Genomic DNA, 18,801 nt, shown 5'->3' with positions numbered 1-18,801 from the left:
GAAACAGTTAACTCTACTGGTACTGTACAGAGGATAGGTGGTGGAACACGATGCCGAGGGGAAAAGGGTTAAATGTAACTGGCGCCAAAGAAGATGCATCGTCTTTACTACGAGGATTCCACTGACCAAGGGAAGCGGAGTTATCCGTGATGTTGATATTGCATTATCCCACCAAGATATCCTTGCAGAAAGAAAGTCGGAATTTTTAGTAACCGACGTACGAAGGTTCACAAAGAAAGTTATAGAAAATGGAGAGTTGAAAGTACTTCCCACAACGAAACGTGCTGTAACGTTTAAATTTCAACAACTTCCCCAGTACGTATATTTGTGCGGTATTCGATGCCCTGACGCACCGTATGTCCAGTTAGTTTTGCGATGTCACAGTTGCCTTAAATATTTTAAGTTTGCCGTGTCGTAGTAGTGCCCACTGTGCCAAATGCATGGGAGCGCATGTGACCTCACATGCCGGAAAGATCAGGTGACTGCATTGCAACTGAAACCACCTCGCTACTGATCGCTGTTGCCCAATTTATCAGCAGCACATGGAAGCAAAGCGCAGCGAAGCCTATGGCCCTTCTTATGCAACTGCCGTCTCGTTACCACGACCATCATTTGCGCAGACTACTGCTGGTGTTTCTACAACACGTGAGCTCTCTCCTAGTGACTGGGCTAAAGTATGCGAGGAACCGAAAGGTTTGAACACCACGGACAAAAGGCTACAATAGGAACCTAAGCGTGCAGTTATGTCGGTTCCAGCTCCCAGGTCTTACAAAAATAAACCATTTACTCGCAGTCCATACAAGCAGGCTTATTCTGATATGGATACAAATTTCGGGTTCCACAGAACTCAATACAAAACAATCCATATCCTCCCATTCCTCGGGCAACATCTTATACTGGTTGAGAAACTACTATTAACAGCCTTTGTGCTTTAATAATGCAGATCTTTCTTTCTCTTAAAAACGAAACAGACATGGTAACGAACAGGCTGTTTCTTATGCATAATGCTGCTGAAGACTTATGCAAATCTGACAAAGGCTTTTAAAATACTCCAGTGGACTGCACGGTCAGCAATCTCGAACAGAGAAAGTTTTTATCGGGAGCTTAGCAGCAACCACGTACCGGTAGCTTGAATTTGCGAAACTTGGTTTCAGCCAACCCAACGAGTACAATTCAAATGATACGCTGTTTTCAGAAACGACAGAGATGATGGAAGATGAGTTGGAGTAGTCATTTTGATTAGAGAGACAGTTAAGTTTAAAAAATTGGACATCACTATTAGGACAACAGAATGCCAGGTAGTTGCTGCTGTAATTTACACTCCTAACGGCGCATTCACCATCGTTACCTTTTCAAACCACCTAAGTCTAAAATACACTCCTGGAAATTGAAATAAGAACACCGTGAATTCATTGTCCCAGGAAGGGGAAACTTGATTGACACATTCCTGGGGTCAGATACATCACATGATCACACTGACAGAACCACAGGCACATAGACACAGGCAACAGAGCATGCACAATGTCGGCACTAGTACAGTGTATATCCACCTTTCGCAGCAATGCAGGCTGCTATTCTCCCATGGAGACGATCGTAGAGATGCTGGATGTAGTCCTGTGGAACGGCTTGCCATGCCATTTCCACCTGGCGCCTCAGTTGGACCAGCGTTTGTGCTGGACGTGCAGACCGCGTGAGACGACGCTTCATCCAGTCCCAAACATGCTCAATGGGGGACAGATCCGGAGATCTTGCTGGCCAGGGTAGTTGACTTACACCTTCTAGAGCACGTTGGGTGGCACGGGATACATGCGGACGTGCATTGTCCTGTTGGAACAGCAAGTTCCCTTGCCGGTCTAGGAATGGTAGAACGATGGGTTCGATGACGGTTTGGATGTACCGTGCACTATTCAGTGTCCCCTCGACGATCACCAGAGGTGTACGACCAGTGTAGGAGATCGCTCCCCACACCATGATACCGGGTGTTGGCCCTGTGTGCCTCGGTCGTATGCAGTCCTGATTGTGGCGCTCACCTGCACGGCGCCAAACACGCATACGACCATCATTGGCACCAAGGCAGAAGCGACTCTCATCGCTGAAGACGACACGTCTCCATTCGTCCCTCCATTCACGCCTGTCGCGACACCACTGGAGGCGGGCTGCACGATGTTGGGGCGTGAGCGGAAGACGGCCTAACGGTGTGCGGGACCATAGCCCAGCTTCATGGAGACGGTTGCGAATGGTCCTCGCCGATACCCCAGGAGCAACAGTGTCCCTAATTTGCTGGGAAGTGGCGGTGGGGTCCCCTACGGCACTGCGTAGGATCCTACGGTCTTGGCGTGCATCCGTGCGTCGCTGCGGTCCGGTCCCAGGTCGACGGGCACTTGCACCTTCCGCCGACCACTGGCGACAACATCGATGTACTGTGGAGACCTCACGCCCCACGTGTTGAGCAATTCGGCGGTACGTCCACCCGGCCCCCCGCATGCCCACTATACGCCCTCGCTCAAAGTCCGTCAGCTACACATACGGTTCACGTCCACGCTGTTGCGGCATGCTACCAGTGTTAGACTGCGATGGAGCTCCGTATGCCACGGCAAACTGGCTGACACTGACGTCGGCGGTGCACAAATGCTGCGCAGCTAGCGCCATTCGACGGCCAACACCGCGTTTCCTGGTGTGTCCGCTGTGCCGTGCGTGTGATCATTGCTTGTACAGTCCTCTCGCAGTGTCCGGAGCAAGTATGGTGGGTCTGACACACCGGTGTCAATGTGTTCTTTTTTCCATTTCCAGGAGTGTACAAGATCTTTCACTGGATCAGATTGTAGCCCAGCTTCAAACGCCATTTCTCCTTTTTGTAGACTTCAACGCACACCACTCACTATGGGATTGAGAAATAGATAACGCGGATGGCAGAGAGTTAGTTACACTTTTTGAAAAGCTCAATTTGTTTCTTCTAAATGATGGTTCACCTACTGTGATACATAACCCAAACAGACGACCGTCGGCCGTCGATTTGACATTGTGATCTGTTGACTTCAACTCTGTAACGGAGTGAACGGTCAAACGAGACCCCCTTGGCTCAGACCATTTCCCTTTGGAAATCACAATAGACTTACCTATAAACACAGTAGAAATTATCTATTCAAACAGCAGGTGGAAAATAAAGGTTGTTGACTGGCCAAAGTATACTGCAACACTCCAGGTGAAGTTTCAATCTTTTAGCAATTTGATAGCTCGGAAAGAGGCCTACCAAAAGCCAATTTCAAAGGCGATGGTAACACTGGATCAAACATTACGTAGCTGTGCGTTACAGATTTCGGCAGAAAAATCGGTACTTGTTCCTTTCAGGAACCAAACTATGCCAGACTGCTTGAATAGTGTAAGACTATGGTCATAAAATACCACTAAAATCCCAGGCGAGGCTTCTTGGTGTTCTCTTCGATTCCAGAATTAGTTGGATACCTCATATTCAAACCTTCGTCAGTACGTGTGAAAAAGCATTGAACCTTCTCAGATCAGTGATAAGAGTATGATGGGGGGCTCACCCCAACACTCTGCTCACTCTCCACCTCACGTTGATACATTCCCGCATAGACTACGGATGCACCGTCTATCACACTGCTTAGCACTAGTACTAAGTACTTAGCAATATTGGATAATACAGAAGCTTACGCATCTGTCTCGGAGCTATGCATTCTTCTCCCAACAACGCCCTTCTCCTGGAAGCATCAGAAATGCCTCCACACATTCGCAGAGCAACGATGTGTGATAGTTATATCTTATAGCGGATGGCAGATACTAAACACCCACTGATAAAAAAGTGCGAAACGCTCAGGAAACAGTAGTTTTATATCTACAAGCGGTACGAAGACTGGAAATATCTCCAAAAGAAAGTACATCGAAGTGAGGTTCTTCCAATGTTCCTATATGACTATCACAGCTCTTATCACGATACTCCTGTGACATAAGTAGACTACTCCAGCAAAGGAAAAGGCTATGGGCAGTTTTCACCTACATCGATCCTGACAGTAAAGTGGGCAGGATATCTTAAACTATATACAGGTGGCTCAAAAATGGGGATGGAAAATCATACCGGATGTGCTTTCTTCTGTCCAGAATCTGCAGAAGATAGGAAGTTTCAACTACCGGGTGATGCTTCCATATTTCTCGCTGAAACTTTCGCTATTATAGAGGCAATCAAATATGCAAAAGCTCTCAGAATACCCAAGGCAGTAAGAATCACCCGCTCAAAGCGTACTGAAATCCATTAGTTACAGGAACTGGGACAAAATAACTAGTAAATACACTCTCGACATACTGGATCATTATCACAAAGCTAAGAAGACTGGCCAAATTATAGAATTTGTAGGGGTCAAATCACATTCCGGCAATCTGTACAATGACAAAGTAGATCAACTAGCGAGAGATGCGATTAACAGTGGAAGACCTATGGACATTAAACTCCCATACACAGAATACCTCCTAAAAGTAAAACGACAAGCGATTCTCTCATGGCAGGAAGAATAGAATGAAAGCCAACATACAAGAGGTGAAAGCTATGCACGTATACAGACATTCATACCAAGACGGACATGGTTTTCTAACTTCAAACATTCAAGGAAAATTATAACGTCCATTGTGAGAATGCGTCTCAATCATGAATCTTTCCCTGCCACCTATCATAGAATCGGCGTATCGGAGACATCCTACTGTCAATGTGAAGAGGAACAAATGGTGATGTAAATCATATCGTATTTCAGTGTAGACGCTCTGAGAAAGGTAGTCAACTTTTTAAAGGCGCTCTTTAAGACTTGGTCACTGCCAGCCGCTTTGTACTACCCCAATTCTCGGAGACACAACCCGGAGTACATACGATGCCATATCCCAGTTTCTAGCGGAAGAAGACATAAAAATCTAAAATGATTTGAACTTAATTAACATTTTTAGCGGTCAACTGTATTTTGTAATCTGATTACAATAATTTTGATCTGAAAAAATATGAATGTATGCCCTAAACAGTATGTATGACGTAGAAAAAAGTTATCTTGTTATGAGTGTCAGTACAGTTATTTGTGAGGGCTGAAACGTTTGTATGCTAGAAGCCAATAAAAAGGAAAACACTTGTATAATAATCTTTGCTTCTCTGGACGTTCGGGAAAACTACTGCAAATCCACGTCTAGGACATGTTGAATTAGATTCACCAGACCAATAACAACTAAATGAATGGAAATCGTGCTCTACTTTAATCTTTTACGGTTTTGCGATGGCCTCATATTACCGAAGTTGCTAAATTTCAGGCAAAATCTTATTAGCCGTAAATCCGTAACCAAACGTTTGCGGACCTATGCTTTTATGAACTTTTTTCTTTAGTTATACTTGTAGAATAACATATTAAAATATTTGCATATCTTCGTGAATCACCCTGTATATTGGCCATTTTCGAGGTCGCTGCTTCATCCGATATCTATTTTCGCGTGCTATTGCGCTGTTAAAAAGGCTAAGAAATTTCTCGAAGGCATAGTCCCAGTATTGTTGGGCATAAGAATATTTGGTACAAAATACCAGTGCTGTTTTATTACGGCTGTTTTCATACTTCATCGAACACAGTAGTAATATAGCTACTTCGTCAAACCACGCGAAAGAATAATCATTGTGTGAGCGCCTCCACCTGTGCCTCGCTCGCGCTACCTACCATTGCTGATGCTCCAAATATGTCGTCAGACCTCCGTAGATGTCTTTAATGCGAGCAATGCAAGTAGCCGGCTCGCCTCGCCACGCCTAATTTGGCCGTTACAGTTGCTGGCCTTAGGATGCCGTTCATTTAATTATGCATCCGAATTGCGGAACTGTTCCCCATGCTTTTTTTCTCCGTAGAACTTCCCAGCACCAGATCCATATTACACTGAAGTAGCCGGTTCTGCTAGTCAGTGTATTAATATTTTTTTCTGAAGAAACTTCCGTCTTCAAGGATTTAGAACACGTCATCAAACAAGAATATACCATTAATGTTTACAAAATGAGACCACTTCATGAGTTTAATGACAAATAATCTGCTAGGGACCATTTATTAATGTCCATAAAAATTCCAATAACTGACATTTTCAAAGTTATACTTGATTTTCTATTTATTTCGGTGTTCGTACAATTCACAAACAGAAAGCTTGGCTCGAGTTCGAGGTAGTCTCGGCCCAGCACACAGTTTTAATCTGCCAGGAAGTTTCATATCAGCGCACACTCCGCTGTAGAGTGAAAATCTCATTCTAGAGAAAGCTTGGCATTTGTTAATATACTAACGAAAAATCATTAACATACACATAGAAAAGTAATGATAATAAAGTGGGACTTTATGGGAGACCACATGTAATTATTTCCCAGTTGTGTGATGAATAATAGTGTAATAGTGGGCTGTCTTGTACTGAGACTCTTTGTTTCCTGTCAGACCCAGCAAAAGGATATTGCGATTTACACTGTCAAATACCTTTTGGCAGATTGTGGAATATACCAGTAGTGTATAATTTGTTCAACGAATAAAGTACATGGGCACTGTACGTATAAATAGCTTTCTCAGTATCGCAGTACTTCATAAATACAAATTGTGACATTGGCAATATATTTATTTGTAGTCTGATGGTTAATATATATATATATATATATATATATATATATATATATATATATATATATACCGTTTATAAAAGTTTTGAGAATGCTGTAAAAAAATTAAAGTTTTATGATACTTCTTTCACTTGTTCCTTATAACTTTTCCTGGTGTAGTGAGGGACATTATTGAAGGGATTTGTAATGGATGGTATGATATTCCAGCATATACTGACCTGATAACATTTTTTTTAGTAACACTTATGAAATGCTTGTAAGTTTTACAACACTGCACGTTTTTCCAATGCATCATTTACTTTTAATACCATCTGCTTGACTTCATTTCATATTCTACCAGCTTCCTTTTTCACTATATACCGTATTGTCTTTATTTTGTAACCTGATATTATTCCTTTTCATATGATAATGAGAAATATAATGTTAAGATCTCACTAATAACATTAGTCAGACATCATCACATACATAGCCATACCTAACCTCTCACTTTTTCTTGTTCCAGGCAAAACAGCGGGCGTCAATAAAATGGTTGCTATCAAAAGCATACAACAACAAAGTTCCTGAAAACATCCGAGAACCTTTTTATCGTGACCACGAGGTAAAATTTATTTGGGTTTTGGTCACTACATGTTTATTTGTTTTATGTGCATAATGGGTATACCACCTACACAAGTTATGTACCGTGACAGTTGGAAAACAGTAGCATGAGATTTCTGGACATCATACATATTCAAAACAGCATAAATACTTGATTGAAATATAACACATTCTTAACAGCTCAGCCCCCTTCCCAGATTTACTATCAGCTCAAGTATTTCACATTTTCCTAATGCAAATGTGTGCATGCATGGATATTTCTTTCTGTACTCTTATGGATTACTATTGCTGGTAGATTTTTGTATTAAAAGCATATAATTATTAATATAATCATAGAAAAAAGTTTAAATTTATTTCAGTAAAAAGACTATTTCTCTGAACAGTTAAATTTCGGCTAATAGTGACACACTCTTGAGGACACCAAAGGTTGGATTGTTAGTCCAAATATTCTTCAGCACTAAAGAGAGAAGAAAATGAAACATGAATGTGTAGATATTTGCTGGTGGAACGATGAAGGGTACAAAAAGAGTACCACATCTGAGAAATGGAGTATAAGAGCAGACAAGTAGTTAAGAGTAAATATAAACCAATGAGTGTATCAAGAAGCCAAAACAGAAATTTATGTTTGGTAGGCATCACATTTTATCAATTTAGAATGCAGATAGCAAAGTGACTGACAACCAAGAGAAAACATCATTGTCATTCAGATTACGTTACGTGTTTGTGTAGTTCGAGATATGTCAGAAATACAAATATGTAATTGTGAAAATAAACATTTCATAAGGAATTTCAGGTGAGGTGTATAAACCCATGGTGATCCTTTTGAGATGATTACATATGGAGCTAGAGGCAAAGCAATACAGAAGAAACTTACAAAATTGATTCCAGAATGCATGCTGAGAGAGAGAGAGAGAGAGAGAGAGAGAGAGAGAGAGAGAGAATCCCCCAAACCTGAATCAGTGTTGTAATTCAGCATCGCAAGCAAAACTAGTATAGGCCTATCAGTTTGCTATCCGTTACATGCAAGGTAATCACTAGAACTGACACTAGACAAAACCAGGTGTGTGTGTGTGTGTGTGTGTGTGTGTGTGTGTGTGTGTGTGTGTGTTTGTTTTTCTGCAGCTCCTAGCAACCAGTCACTGCCACAGTTATATAGTTAGTTGTTAACTTTTTTCTTTCCATTGTTTCTGTTTCACCAAGAACTCCACTTTACTAAAATTTAAAAAAGGGTACTACATTCTATGAAACAACACATTTGACCATGGAGTTTGCTCACATGATTGTCGAATTAGATTTGTATTGTGACTGAGGCCATCGGCAAATTGATAAAAAGAAGATTGAATGACCATCATAATATATAGCATTTGTACAATGAGCATGGTTCAAATTTATGAACACTTCAGTTTGCCAGTTTCATATCGTCAAAATTCCATGACACAGACACATACTACTGTTTATTTCTACATTACACATTTACTTGTCACTCACTGTGGCAAGTTTTTATCCTCGGCAAAGAACCCCAGTACTTATTTGACAGCAGCCTGAGATGACCTGGAGCCATCCTGGAGGGACTGGAACAAGGGAAAACCCTCTCCTATCAGGGAATTAACCCCTGGAACTCTAGAGCTTGTTCTTGTACCCACTAGACAACCACAGCCCCAGTTTTCACCAACAGGTAGACATACTCAAGAGGAAGATGTGTTTCATATTTATTACTGTTACACCCTCCAAGTTATAGAGCCTTAGATACTTCGTGCTACCTGTGCGAAGTCAGGTCTGGTCACTAGTTTAAATTTAACCACAAAATAAATTAATTCTCTCTCTCTCTCTCTCTCTCTCTCTCTCTCTCTCTCTCTCTCTCTCTCTCTCACACACACACACACACACACACACACACACACACACACACACACACACACACACACACACACACACACGCGCAAACTAACTAACTTAATAATTTAAGGTTATTAAGTATAGAAAGAAGATAGTAGGTTTCCAGTTGCTGATTTGTCCAAAGTTATTTCAATAATCCTGTTTTCTTTGAACATTTCTGCTTGGCTTCTCAGTAAATTCTGCCCTGATACTAGTTTACTTAGTCCCTCAGGAAACTCATGACTCTTTCCTGAGTGTACGTGGTGAGCTTGGGGCACCAAGCTATCACAGTGTCTACTTCCTTTCGTGTGCTGGAACCTGTCATCTGTGACTATCCTCCTTTCTCTTGCTCCCTTTCTCATAATGGCAGCCTTCAATATCAACCTGACTGTTCCTTTGGTTCTGCCTTCCTTTCTCGGAATATTCATTCATTCATTCATTCATTCATTCATTCATTACCTTTTTGACTGTAGTAGTTTCTGGTCTCCTTCTAGGTAAGAACACCCTAAATAGCACATACTGCATACACTGTTAAAGATGATGTGTGCACAGTACCTGCGTAGGCTGTTGTATGTGCTCCGAAACCAATGTGGTAGCCAATCCAATACAATGGAGTTATTATGTACCTGTTGAGTTGAGCTCCCTGACGAGACAGGAATCACACTGGTGTCTGAACTCCTAGTTCCACACCTATGCCAAGGAGTAAATGTCTGTCTTACTGGGGCATCAGGACACCCAGCAGTGGCCATTGTGTGAGATAGCTTTTGCTGCAGCTAGGTGGAGTCCAATTGCAGAGCCCATGGTTGGAGGAGGTGGCATCAAGGCAGTCCTTACGGCCTCTTCATGCTTAATGTCGACAACTGTAATGTGATCATTCAGTGGAACTGTAATGGATACTGTCACCTGGTAGAACTACACAACTGTATTTCCTGCTCTTCTGCAATTTGCCTTTCAGTACAAGAAACAATTTTCGCTGATGGGCATTTCAAAACACTCTGTGGTTGTTATGCGCTCTGTTGGAATAGCGCTGGGTCATATGTTGGGTTCTGTTCTCTGGTTTTGAGAGATGTCGTCGGCCGGTGGATTCCACTTCATACCACATTGGAAGCAATAGTGGTGCGGGTGCAAATGACCTTGATGAACTCCATTTGCAACATTTACTTGCAGGCCATTTATTTGAGTTGGTCACCTTACTCCAGCTACTTCCTCCCTTTTCTCCTATTTGGGTATTTCATTGCACACTACACCTTTTGCAGAGCTACATGTTATCTGGTATAGGCCTTTTACTGGACAAATTTCTTACTAGTCATGATGTACATCTCCTCAATGTTGGTATTCTTCCCCACTTCGTTGTCGCCCATGGTATCTTTTTGGCTGTTGATCTAACAATCTCCTGGTGACTACACTGCTTTGGTCAGTACGTAATGGTCTTTGAAAGTGAGCACTTTAGAGTGATCCTGTTACTTGCCATTGCCGGTTGTACACCTCTGCTTTAGCTTTGCCCCCGAGCAGATTGCATCATCGATGTTGCGCAAGACATTTCCGATGTGATCACCTATGGTACTGCAACTGCTATTTCATTTCTATAGGTCGCTGGTCTGTGCCTTGGTGCACCAAATACATGGTAATAGCTTGTCCAGAATCACCAAAGAACCTTGCATTTTACAGGTGACATCCTTTGCAAACCACCCATATCACTATAAAGTTATTTTGTGGTAAGGCTCACCATGGAATTGAGCAGAGTAAGAAGGAATGCTGGGAGCACTAAGACTTCTTTCTGGGAACATATCCCTCTTTATCCCAAGTGTAGGCAAGCTCTGTAGTCTCCTTGGCCATCAAAGACCCACAACTGTACCTAGTATCGTCTGTCAGGATGGTCTCTGTATGGACGTGTCACGCTCTTGCTGAATACCTTGTGACCCATTTTGCAACTGCGTCTATGTCTCTGTCCTCTTCTCGTGAGCTGTGTTCTAGATCTGTAAGTGACAAATTGAAGACAACTCCCCTCTCCTTCACACCCAAGCATGCCAAATTATACAATGAACATTTCACTGACTGGGAATTGGTTCAGGCTCCTGCATGCGTCACAATACAGCGGTGGACCCTATTTCCATTCACACTCAGGTGATACAAAATCTGATTTCTGCGGCTCCATCTTATCCAGATCATCAACTGTATTTGGCTTGTGGTGTCTTCCCTTTACAATAGGGAGATGGTATCATCATTCCATCCTTAAGCTGGACAAAAACCTGACAGCCTTTGATAATTACAACCCGATTACCCTTGTAAATGCGCTCCATAAACTGCTTGAAAGGTTGGTTAACTGCCAGTTATGCTCTGTTCTCTAATGTTAAGTAATTTTGTTCCCCAGTTGATGTGGTTTCTGGGCAGAATGGCCCACAACCAAACACCTGCTTAGCTTTCAAATGGCAATCTGCAGGGCTTTTACAAAATGCTAATGTCTCACTGCATTCTTTTTATTGATCTACATAAGGCATATGACACCGACATTTGACTTACTCTCCTTGACTGTGGTGTTTGATGCCCCCTAACAGTTTTTAATTCAGTTTTTATCCTATTGGTTGTGCTGGTTTAGAATTTATACTTATCAGCTCTTCAGGGGTCCAAGGGAACAGTGCCCTACAGGGTCCTGTATGTCACACCCTTCCTCATCACCATCAGTGAGCTAGTCCCCCCCTCCCCGAAGGAGGCTCACCTCTGGTGAGTCTGTGCTTGGCTACCACGGGACCCCGGCCTTTGCAGTCTTTTCTTCCCTTTCCATGCTTCATGTCTAACTTCATTCTGTTCTTTTTCCCTCTATTGGGGAACGTGGTATTGGGTATCTGCAAGAATGCATTCTGAAATTTTGGTAGCCCAACATTGGAACAGTCCATTGTCTGTACATCTTCTCCCCTTCCTCTGCTCTGGTGTTTGAGATCTCTCTTTGTTTCCTCTTCCTCCATGTGCACTCCTGAAGACCAGCTCACATGTTTGATGCATAGCAGATGACTGGGAAATGCGTAATTCCCAGCCCTTAAAGAGGTAGTGTTCACACATACCCTTGGTACAGGCCAGCCCCAGGGAGGAGTGTTTGTGTGAGCTGTTGCCATCTCAACTGCCAATTAATCCCTCTGTCAGGAGTCTGGGATGAGTGACCTGAGGTGTGAACAGTCTCCTAAGGTGGGTGAGCCCCCTCTAAGGGGGATGCCAGTTGGAAGGAGCACGCCATCACACACACTTAGTCATGGGGGATTTCTTCACAGTGAGCCAATCACCATTTCAGTCTACATCTACTGAATGTAAAAAGAACGAGGCTAAAGATTCAAAGACTCTTGCAGTTGCATCTCAGTTCCTCATGGTGTCAGGTACTTAGAAAGGTCAGACCTTTGCTGTGGTTGATCCATTTATTATACAGAAAGTTGCTGATGCTATTGCAGGCTCTGTGAAATCCTGCTCTCTCCTATGTAATGGGACTTTGCTTCTGGAGATCATTTGTGATTTTCAAGCCCAACAGTTGTTAACAGTGTCACTTCTCCATGGCTACACTGTTTGTGTCTAGCACGCTGAATTCTTCATGTGGTGTTATTTGCTCTTGGCTGCTTGGTGGTCTGACTGAGGAAGAAATCCAAAATTCTTTTTCAGATCAGGGCATCATTTCAGCTCATCGGGTAATTAAAAATGTTGATGCCATCTTAGTGCATACATGCACTCTTTTTCTCACATTTGATTGAGTAGTAGTTCAATTAAAGATTAAAGCAGGCTATGAAGTCATAAAGGTCCAACCAGACTTTCCAAACCTGACATGTTGCTACCATTGTCAACGTTATAACCACACTCGTTTATATTTTCCAAACATAGCCAGATGTGTTACTGTGTTGGAGATGCTGACAGGAGCGACTGCCTGCCTGCATGCCTCCTCCTCCTCCTCCTCCTCCTCCTCCTCCCTGCTCTTATCAATTGTTATGGTGACCATGCTGCTTAATCCCATGTATCTCGGATGAGCAGGTCATCAGTGTTATCTGAGTGAAGGAAGTAGTAGTATACCCTGTTGTTTGCAAGTTGTTGGTTAGTGCACCATCTGACATTTGTGATACTGTTCTTTCTACATCACACTCCATGAAGAACATAGCCACAGAGACTTGTAACCTCCAATTCAGTACTACAGTTGTGAAGTCGCCCAGTGTCAGGGTAGTATCTCTGTCTCCTCCTACTACAGATGAGCAACAAACCACCATATCTTCCCCCCCCCCCCCCCCCCCCCCCCCCCCAGTGACGAAATCACCTGCTACACAACCGGCAGGCTGGAAAGGATAAAAGAAATACTCCCACAAAGACTTTATACATCACTCCAGCCAACAAACATCTGAGTCTTCGTCTGCCAACCATAAAAACTGTAAGAAATCGAACAAAGGCAAATGGTCTTCTTATACTCCAACTTGGAAATCCTTTTCAATGATGTTGCCGAGTGATACCCTCACCTGGCCAACCTCCATTTTGCCGGTGAACACCACCTACCGTTTTTCTGCCCTGAAGTTCACAGGCCAAACCAGAGAGAATGCCAATGCCTCTGCAAATTTCATGGAACAGGATCCTCCAGCCTCTGTTCCTTGTAACTGTGAGTCTTTGAAAATTAGCACTGGGCAGCCACTGAGGTGAATGCCTTTCATTTTTTCCCTCCTCCCCATTCCCAGTTATGACTCTTCTCCAATAAAATGTTCGTGGTATTAGGTCCAACAATGAGGAATTACGGCCACTCTTGGATGGCAGTGTCTGGTTGTTTCCTGTCTCCAAGAAACAAAATAGTGTCCTTGTGATTGCTTTGACCTCTTGCATTTCTTTCTGATATGCATTGAACTTTCCCCTGATGCCATTCAACCGCATGGCGGTGATGCTGCTCATTCGGGATGATATCCACAGCCAAACCATCTCATTTAACACCCAGCTGTGAGCTGTTGCAGTTTGCATTTTCCTTCTTTGTTTCACCTTTTCTCTTTCTTATGTCTACATCACTTAATTACTCGTTGTTGGCGGGGCAGACTTACTCCAGCTTGGTCAGCTCCCTCACTCCTTTTTGCTGCTCATCGACTATAATGTCCACCATCCTCTTTGGGATTCTTTGAGAACACTGAAAGAGGTTCCCTTTTGGCTGACCTCAATTAACTGAACCTCATCTGTCTTATCACTGGAGCACCTGTGTTCCTTTCAGAATCCACTCGCATCTATTTCCATTTGCACCCCTGCACTGCCCTGCTTCCCTGTCGTCTTGAGTGGTCCGTTCTCGCAGACATGTACTCGAGCGATCATTTCCTGTGCGCTATCTATTTGCTTACTCCTACCTCATCTGCATGTAAACCCAACTGGCAGCTTTCTAAGGCAGACTGGAGGCTTCACTCTCCCCTCACGACCTCCGATGACGTTTTTTCCCCAGTTGTGATGACCACGTAGAGTACTTTACAAACTTTATCCTTACTGCCCCAGAACACTTCATACTTCACACTTCACACTTCACACTTCACACTTCACACTTCACACTTCACACTTCACACTTCACACTTCACACTTCACACTTCACACTTCACACTTCACACTTCACACTTCACACTTCACACTTCACACTTCACACTTCACACTTCACACTTCACACTTCACACTTCACACTTCACACTTCACACTTCACACTTCATACTTCACACTTCACCTTTACCACGCCATGTCCTGGTTCCCTGGTGGACTGAAGTGCGTTGCAACACGATTAACCATCATCCTGTGATGGTGGACTGTATTCGTTACAAACAGTTGCATGCACAGTGTCGTTGCATTCTTTATGATAGCAAAAAAGCTAGCTGGATTTCATTTACTAGTTCTTTTAACAGTTTAACTCCCTCTTTCGTCACGTGGGGCAACTTCCGTTGGATCTCTGGTACTGAGGTCCATTCCCCGATTTCCAGCCTGATTGTAGCAGAAAATGTCATTGTGGACCTTATTGTGGTCTCCAACACCTTGGGCTACTATTTTCCAGAGATTTCGAGCTCCACCTGCTATCACCCTCCCTTCCTTCCTTGGAAATGAGTGGAGGCGGCTTGGATGATGTCCTTCTCTTGGAATCGTGAGTGCTAAGAGGCTGCCTTTATTATGAGTTAGCTAGATCATGCTCTTACTTCATCCCCATCTTCCACTCCAGGGCCGATCAATGTCCTCATTCAGGCATTGCATCATATTTCTCTTGTGGACAAGCACCTTCTTCATATATATGATTGCATTTGGACAGATTGCATATTTCCCAGACACTCGCATGAAGCTGTTGAAGTCACTGTCATACCCATACCTATGCCTATAAGGACAAATACCTTCTTTGTAGTTGCCACCCCATTACTCTCACCAGCTGTGTTTGCAAGGTAATGGGATATATGATTCATGGCCGGCTTGCTTGGTGGCCCAAGTCTCGCAGCTTATTAACCACTACCCAGTATGCATTTTGAGTGTGCTGTTCATCAGTTGACCACAACATCACTTTGTCAACCCGTATCATGAACAGTTTTCTGGAGGACGGGTATCCTTACTCTCTACACGTGAGGCTTCCAAGGTACATGTGGGTTTGGCCTCATCGGACACCTTTATCCAGGTGAACAGTATGCCTCAAGGCTCGGTTTGAAGAGTCCTGCTCTTCACTATAGCCTTAACCTTATTGTGGACAACTTCGCAATCTGTTGCAGTTCTTCATGAATTTGTCTCCCTGAGTGGCATTTTCAGCGATGTCTTGATTGTCTTTACTTTTGGAGCATCAACAATGGCTTTTACTTTTCCAGTGATGAAACTGTTTATATGAATTTCTGGTGGCACAATGGGTTTCCCCCACCGTCTTTACTTCTTGTGCCAGTTGCTCTTCTGTTCACTGAAATTGTGAAATTCCTGGGGGCTCACACTTGATAGGAAGCTGTCATGATCCTCCCATGTATCTTACCTGGCTGTATGCTGTACCTGGTCCCTCAATGTCTCAAGGGCCCTAAGTGGTACTGTTTGAGAAGTGAATCAGACCACACTTCTCCATTTATACTAATCTCTTGTCTGTTCCAAACTAGAATATGAATGTTTTGTTTATTCATCTTCACATCTGTCCACCTTAACACAATCCACCATCATGGAATACGTTTGGCTGCTGGTGCCTTTTACACTACTTCTGTTGAGTGTCTCCAAGCAGAAGATGCTGAACTACTACTGTCATACCAGCATGATGTCCTCCTCAATGCATATGCATGCCGTTTGTCTTCCATGTCTGGTCACCCATCCTATGCCCTCTTTTTTTGGTAACTCTGTTGACAGTCACTATGGGGTGCACCCTTCGCGTGTTACCTCCCGGGGTTTCCTTTCAACTACTGCTCTACCAGCTTTACTTCTTACTACGTTTCATGTTCCCTGTGAGTGTGAACCCTTTACCACCTTGGCTTCATACCTCGACCCCTGTTCATCTAGGACTTCATCTGCATCTCAAGGACACTACTACGGACTCGATGTATCACTAAGTTCCTCGACCTTTGCATGCAACTTAGTGCTAGTAATTTCATGCACACTGGTGACTATAACACTGACTGTGGTGTTGGGTGTGCCTTCATCAGCCCTGACGATTTTCGGTATTGGCTTCCAGAAACAGCTCAATTTTTACAGCAGAGCTCTTCCCCCTCTATCACAGCATTACATCTGGAGACACAGGCTGTTAAATTGTCTCATATACTCTGATTTTGTCAATTCCTCTGAGAGCCTCTATATGCTGTCCATAGTCCATCTTTTAGTGCAACAGGTTCAAGAATGGGTCCACTTGTTCGCAGGTGAGGGAGCCACTGTGGAGTTCATGTGGGTTCATGTTCATGGACATGTTGGTCTGACAGGAAAAGAGGAAGCTGAAGCTGCTTCCAAGGCTGCAGTCCTACCTCAGTCTGCTAGCTCTTCCATTTCTTTGGAAGACCTCCTTGTTTCCATTTGTTTGCTGATGGCATACTTTGGTTTCACCAATGTTCTTCACTTCATAGGAACAAGCTCCGGGGAATTAAACCTCTCCGAGCAGCTTGACCAACTTCCTCTTCACCCTTTCATTCCGAGATAGCTATTTTATCAAGATTGCATATTGGGCACTGTCTTTTTAGCCATCACCATTTGTTAAGTGATGCTCCCCCTCCACTTTGTGTTTAATTGTATCAGCCTTTGACAGTTCCCCATTTCTTGACCAAATGCCCTTTTTTAACTGCTTAGATTCCAGTGCATGTTTGCCATCTGAGTTATCAGATCAGATCAGTTAGTGATTTCAGGTGTGCCGCAGGGGAGTGTCACAATATACATAAATGACCTGGTGGATGACATAGGAAGTTCACTGAGGCTTTTTGCAGATGATGCTGTGGTGTATCGAGAGGTTGTAACAATGGAAAATTGTACTGAAATGCAGGAGGATCTGCAGCGAATTGACGCATGGTGCACTGAATGGCAATTGAATCTCAATGTAGACAAGTGTAATGTGATGCGATACATAGAAAGATAGGTCCCTTATCATTTAGCTACAAAATAGCAGGTCAGCAACTGGAAGCAGTTAATTCCATAAATTATCTGGGAGTACGCATTAGGAGTGATTTAAAATGGAATGATCATATAAAGTTGATCGTCGGTAAAGCAAATGCCAAACTGAGATTCATTGGAAGAATCCTAAGGAAAGGCAATCCGACAACAAAGGAAGTATGTTACAGTACGCTTGTTCGCCCACTGCTTGAATACTGCTCAGCAGTGTGGGATCCGTACCAGATAGGGTTGATATAAGAGATAGAGAAGATCCAACGGAGAGCAGCGCGCTTCGTTACAGGATCATTTAGTAATCGCGAAAGCGTTACGGAGATGATAGATAAACTCCAGTGGAAGACTCTGCAGGAGAGACGCTCAGTAGCTCGGTACGGGCTTTTGTTAAAGTTCCGAGAACATACCTTCACCGAAGAGTCAAGCAGTATATTGCTCCCTCCTACGTATATCTCGCGAAGAGACCACGAGGATAAAATCAGAGAGATTAGAGCCCACACAGAAGCATACCGACAATCCTTCTTTCCACGAACAATACGAGACTGGAATAGAAGGGAGAACCGATAGAGGTACTCAGGGTACCCTCCGCCACACACCGTCAGGTGGCTTGCAGAGTATGGATGTAGATGTAGATGTAGATCAGCCATTTTAGGAGACGATGTGCGGGCTGTCAGCTGCATTTTACTTTCACCCCTCATAGCAATGAGGTAGTTCAGGACCACCTCTGTTTCTATGGCATATTATGTGGATCTTTCTCCAAGGAGAAGTGATTGTTTTGAGCTCCTTCCTTCCATTGATTGGGCTTAATGTGTAGCCACTTTTAACTTATTTTATTTTCTAGTGTACCAAGGTTATGATATGTAACAACATTATGAAAAGGATAGTTGCTACTCACCATGTAGTGGAGATGGTGAGTTGCAGTAACTATAAACTCTTCCACAATTACTTCTCCTTCAAAGGCATTACCTACAAATAAATGCGGGGTACAGCTATGGAAACCTGCATGGCACCATCCTGTGCCAATCTATTCATGGATCATGCAGAGAATAGGCACTACAAAAAGACTGTCACAAAATAATTTTTCAGCCAACCAGGCCTTTGTCAAAAAGGACCCCCCCCCCCCCCCCCACACACACACACACACACACACACACACACAC

At 43.3% G+C, this 18,801-nt stretch overlaps 1 protein-coding gene across 19 annotated transcripts in view; it reads left to right on the top strand.

The window, feature by feature from the left end:
• The window catches only part of LOC126326569 (patronin), a 377,528-nt gene that overhangs the window by 113,426 nt on the left and 245,301 nt on the right, over positions 1–18,801 (top strand). For all 19 annotated transcript variants that reach the window (XM_049995777.1, XM_049995779.1, XM_049995784.1 and 16 more), the window contains exon 2: positions 7,119–7,214. In XM_049995777.1, the coding sequence (XP_049851734.1) occupies positions 7,119–7,214 (96 nt within the window). The remainder of the gene's footprint in view (positions 1–7,118; positions 7,215–18,801) is intronic.

Source organism: Schistocerca gregaria, chromosome 2 (assembly GCF_023897955.1).
Source record: "Schistocerca gregaria isolate iqSchGreg1 chromosome 2, iqSchGreg1.2, whole genome shotgun sequence".
NCBI classification, from domain to species: Eukaryota; Metazoa; Arthropoda; class Insecta; order Orthoptera; family Acrididae; genus Schistocerca; species Schistocerca gregaria.
The sequence above is the reverse complement of the archived record's forward strand: the minus strand, read 5'-3'. Positions and strand labels throughout refer to the sequence as shown.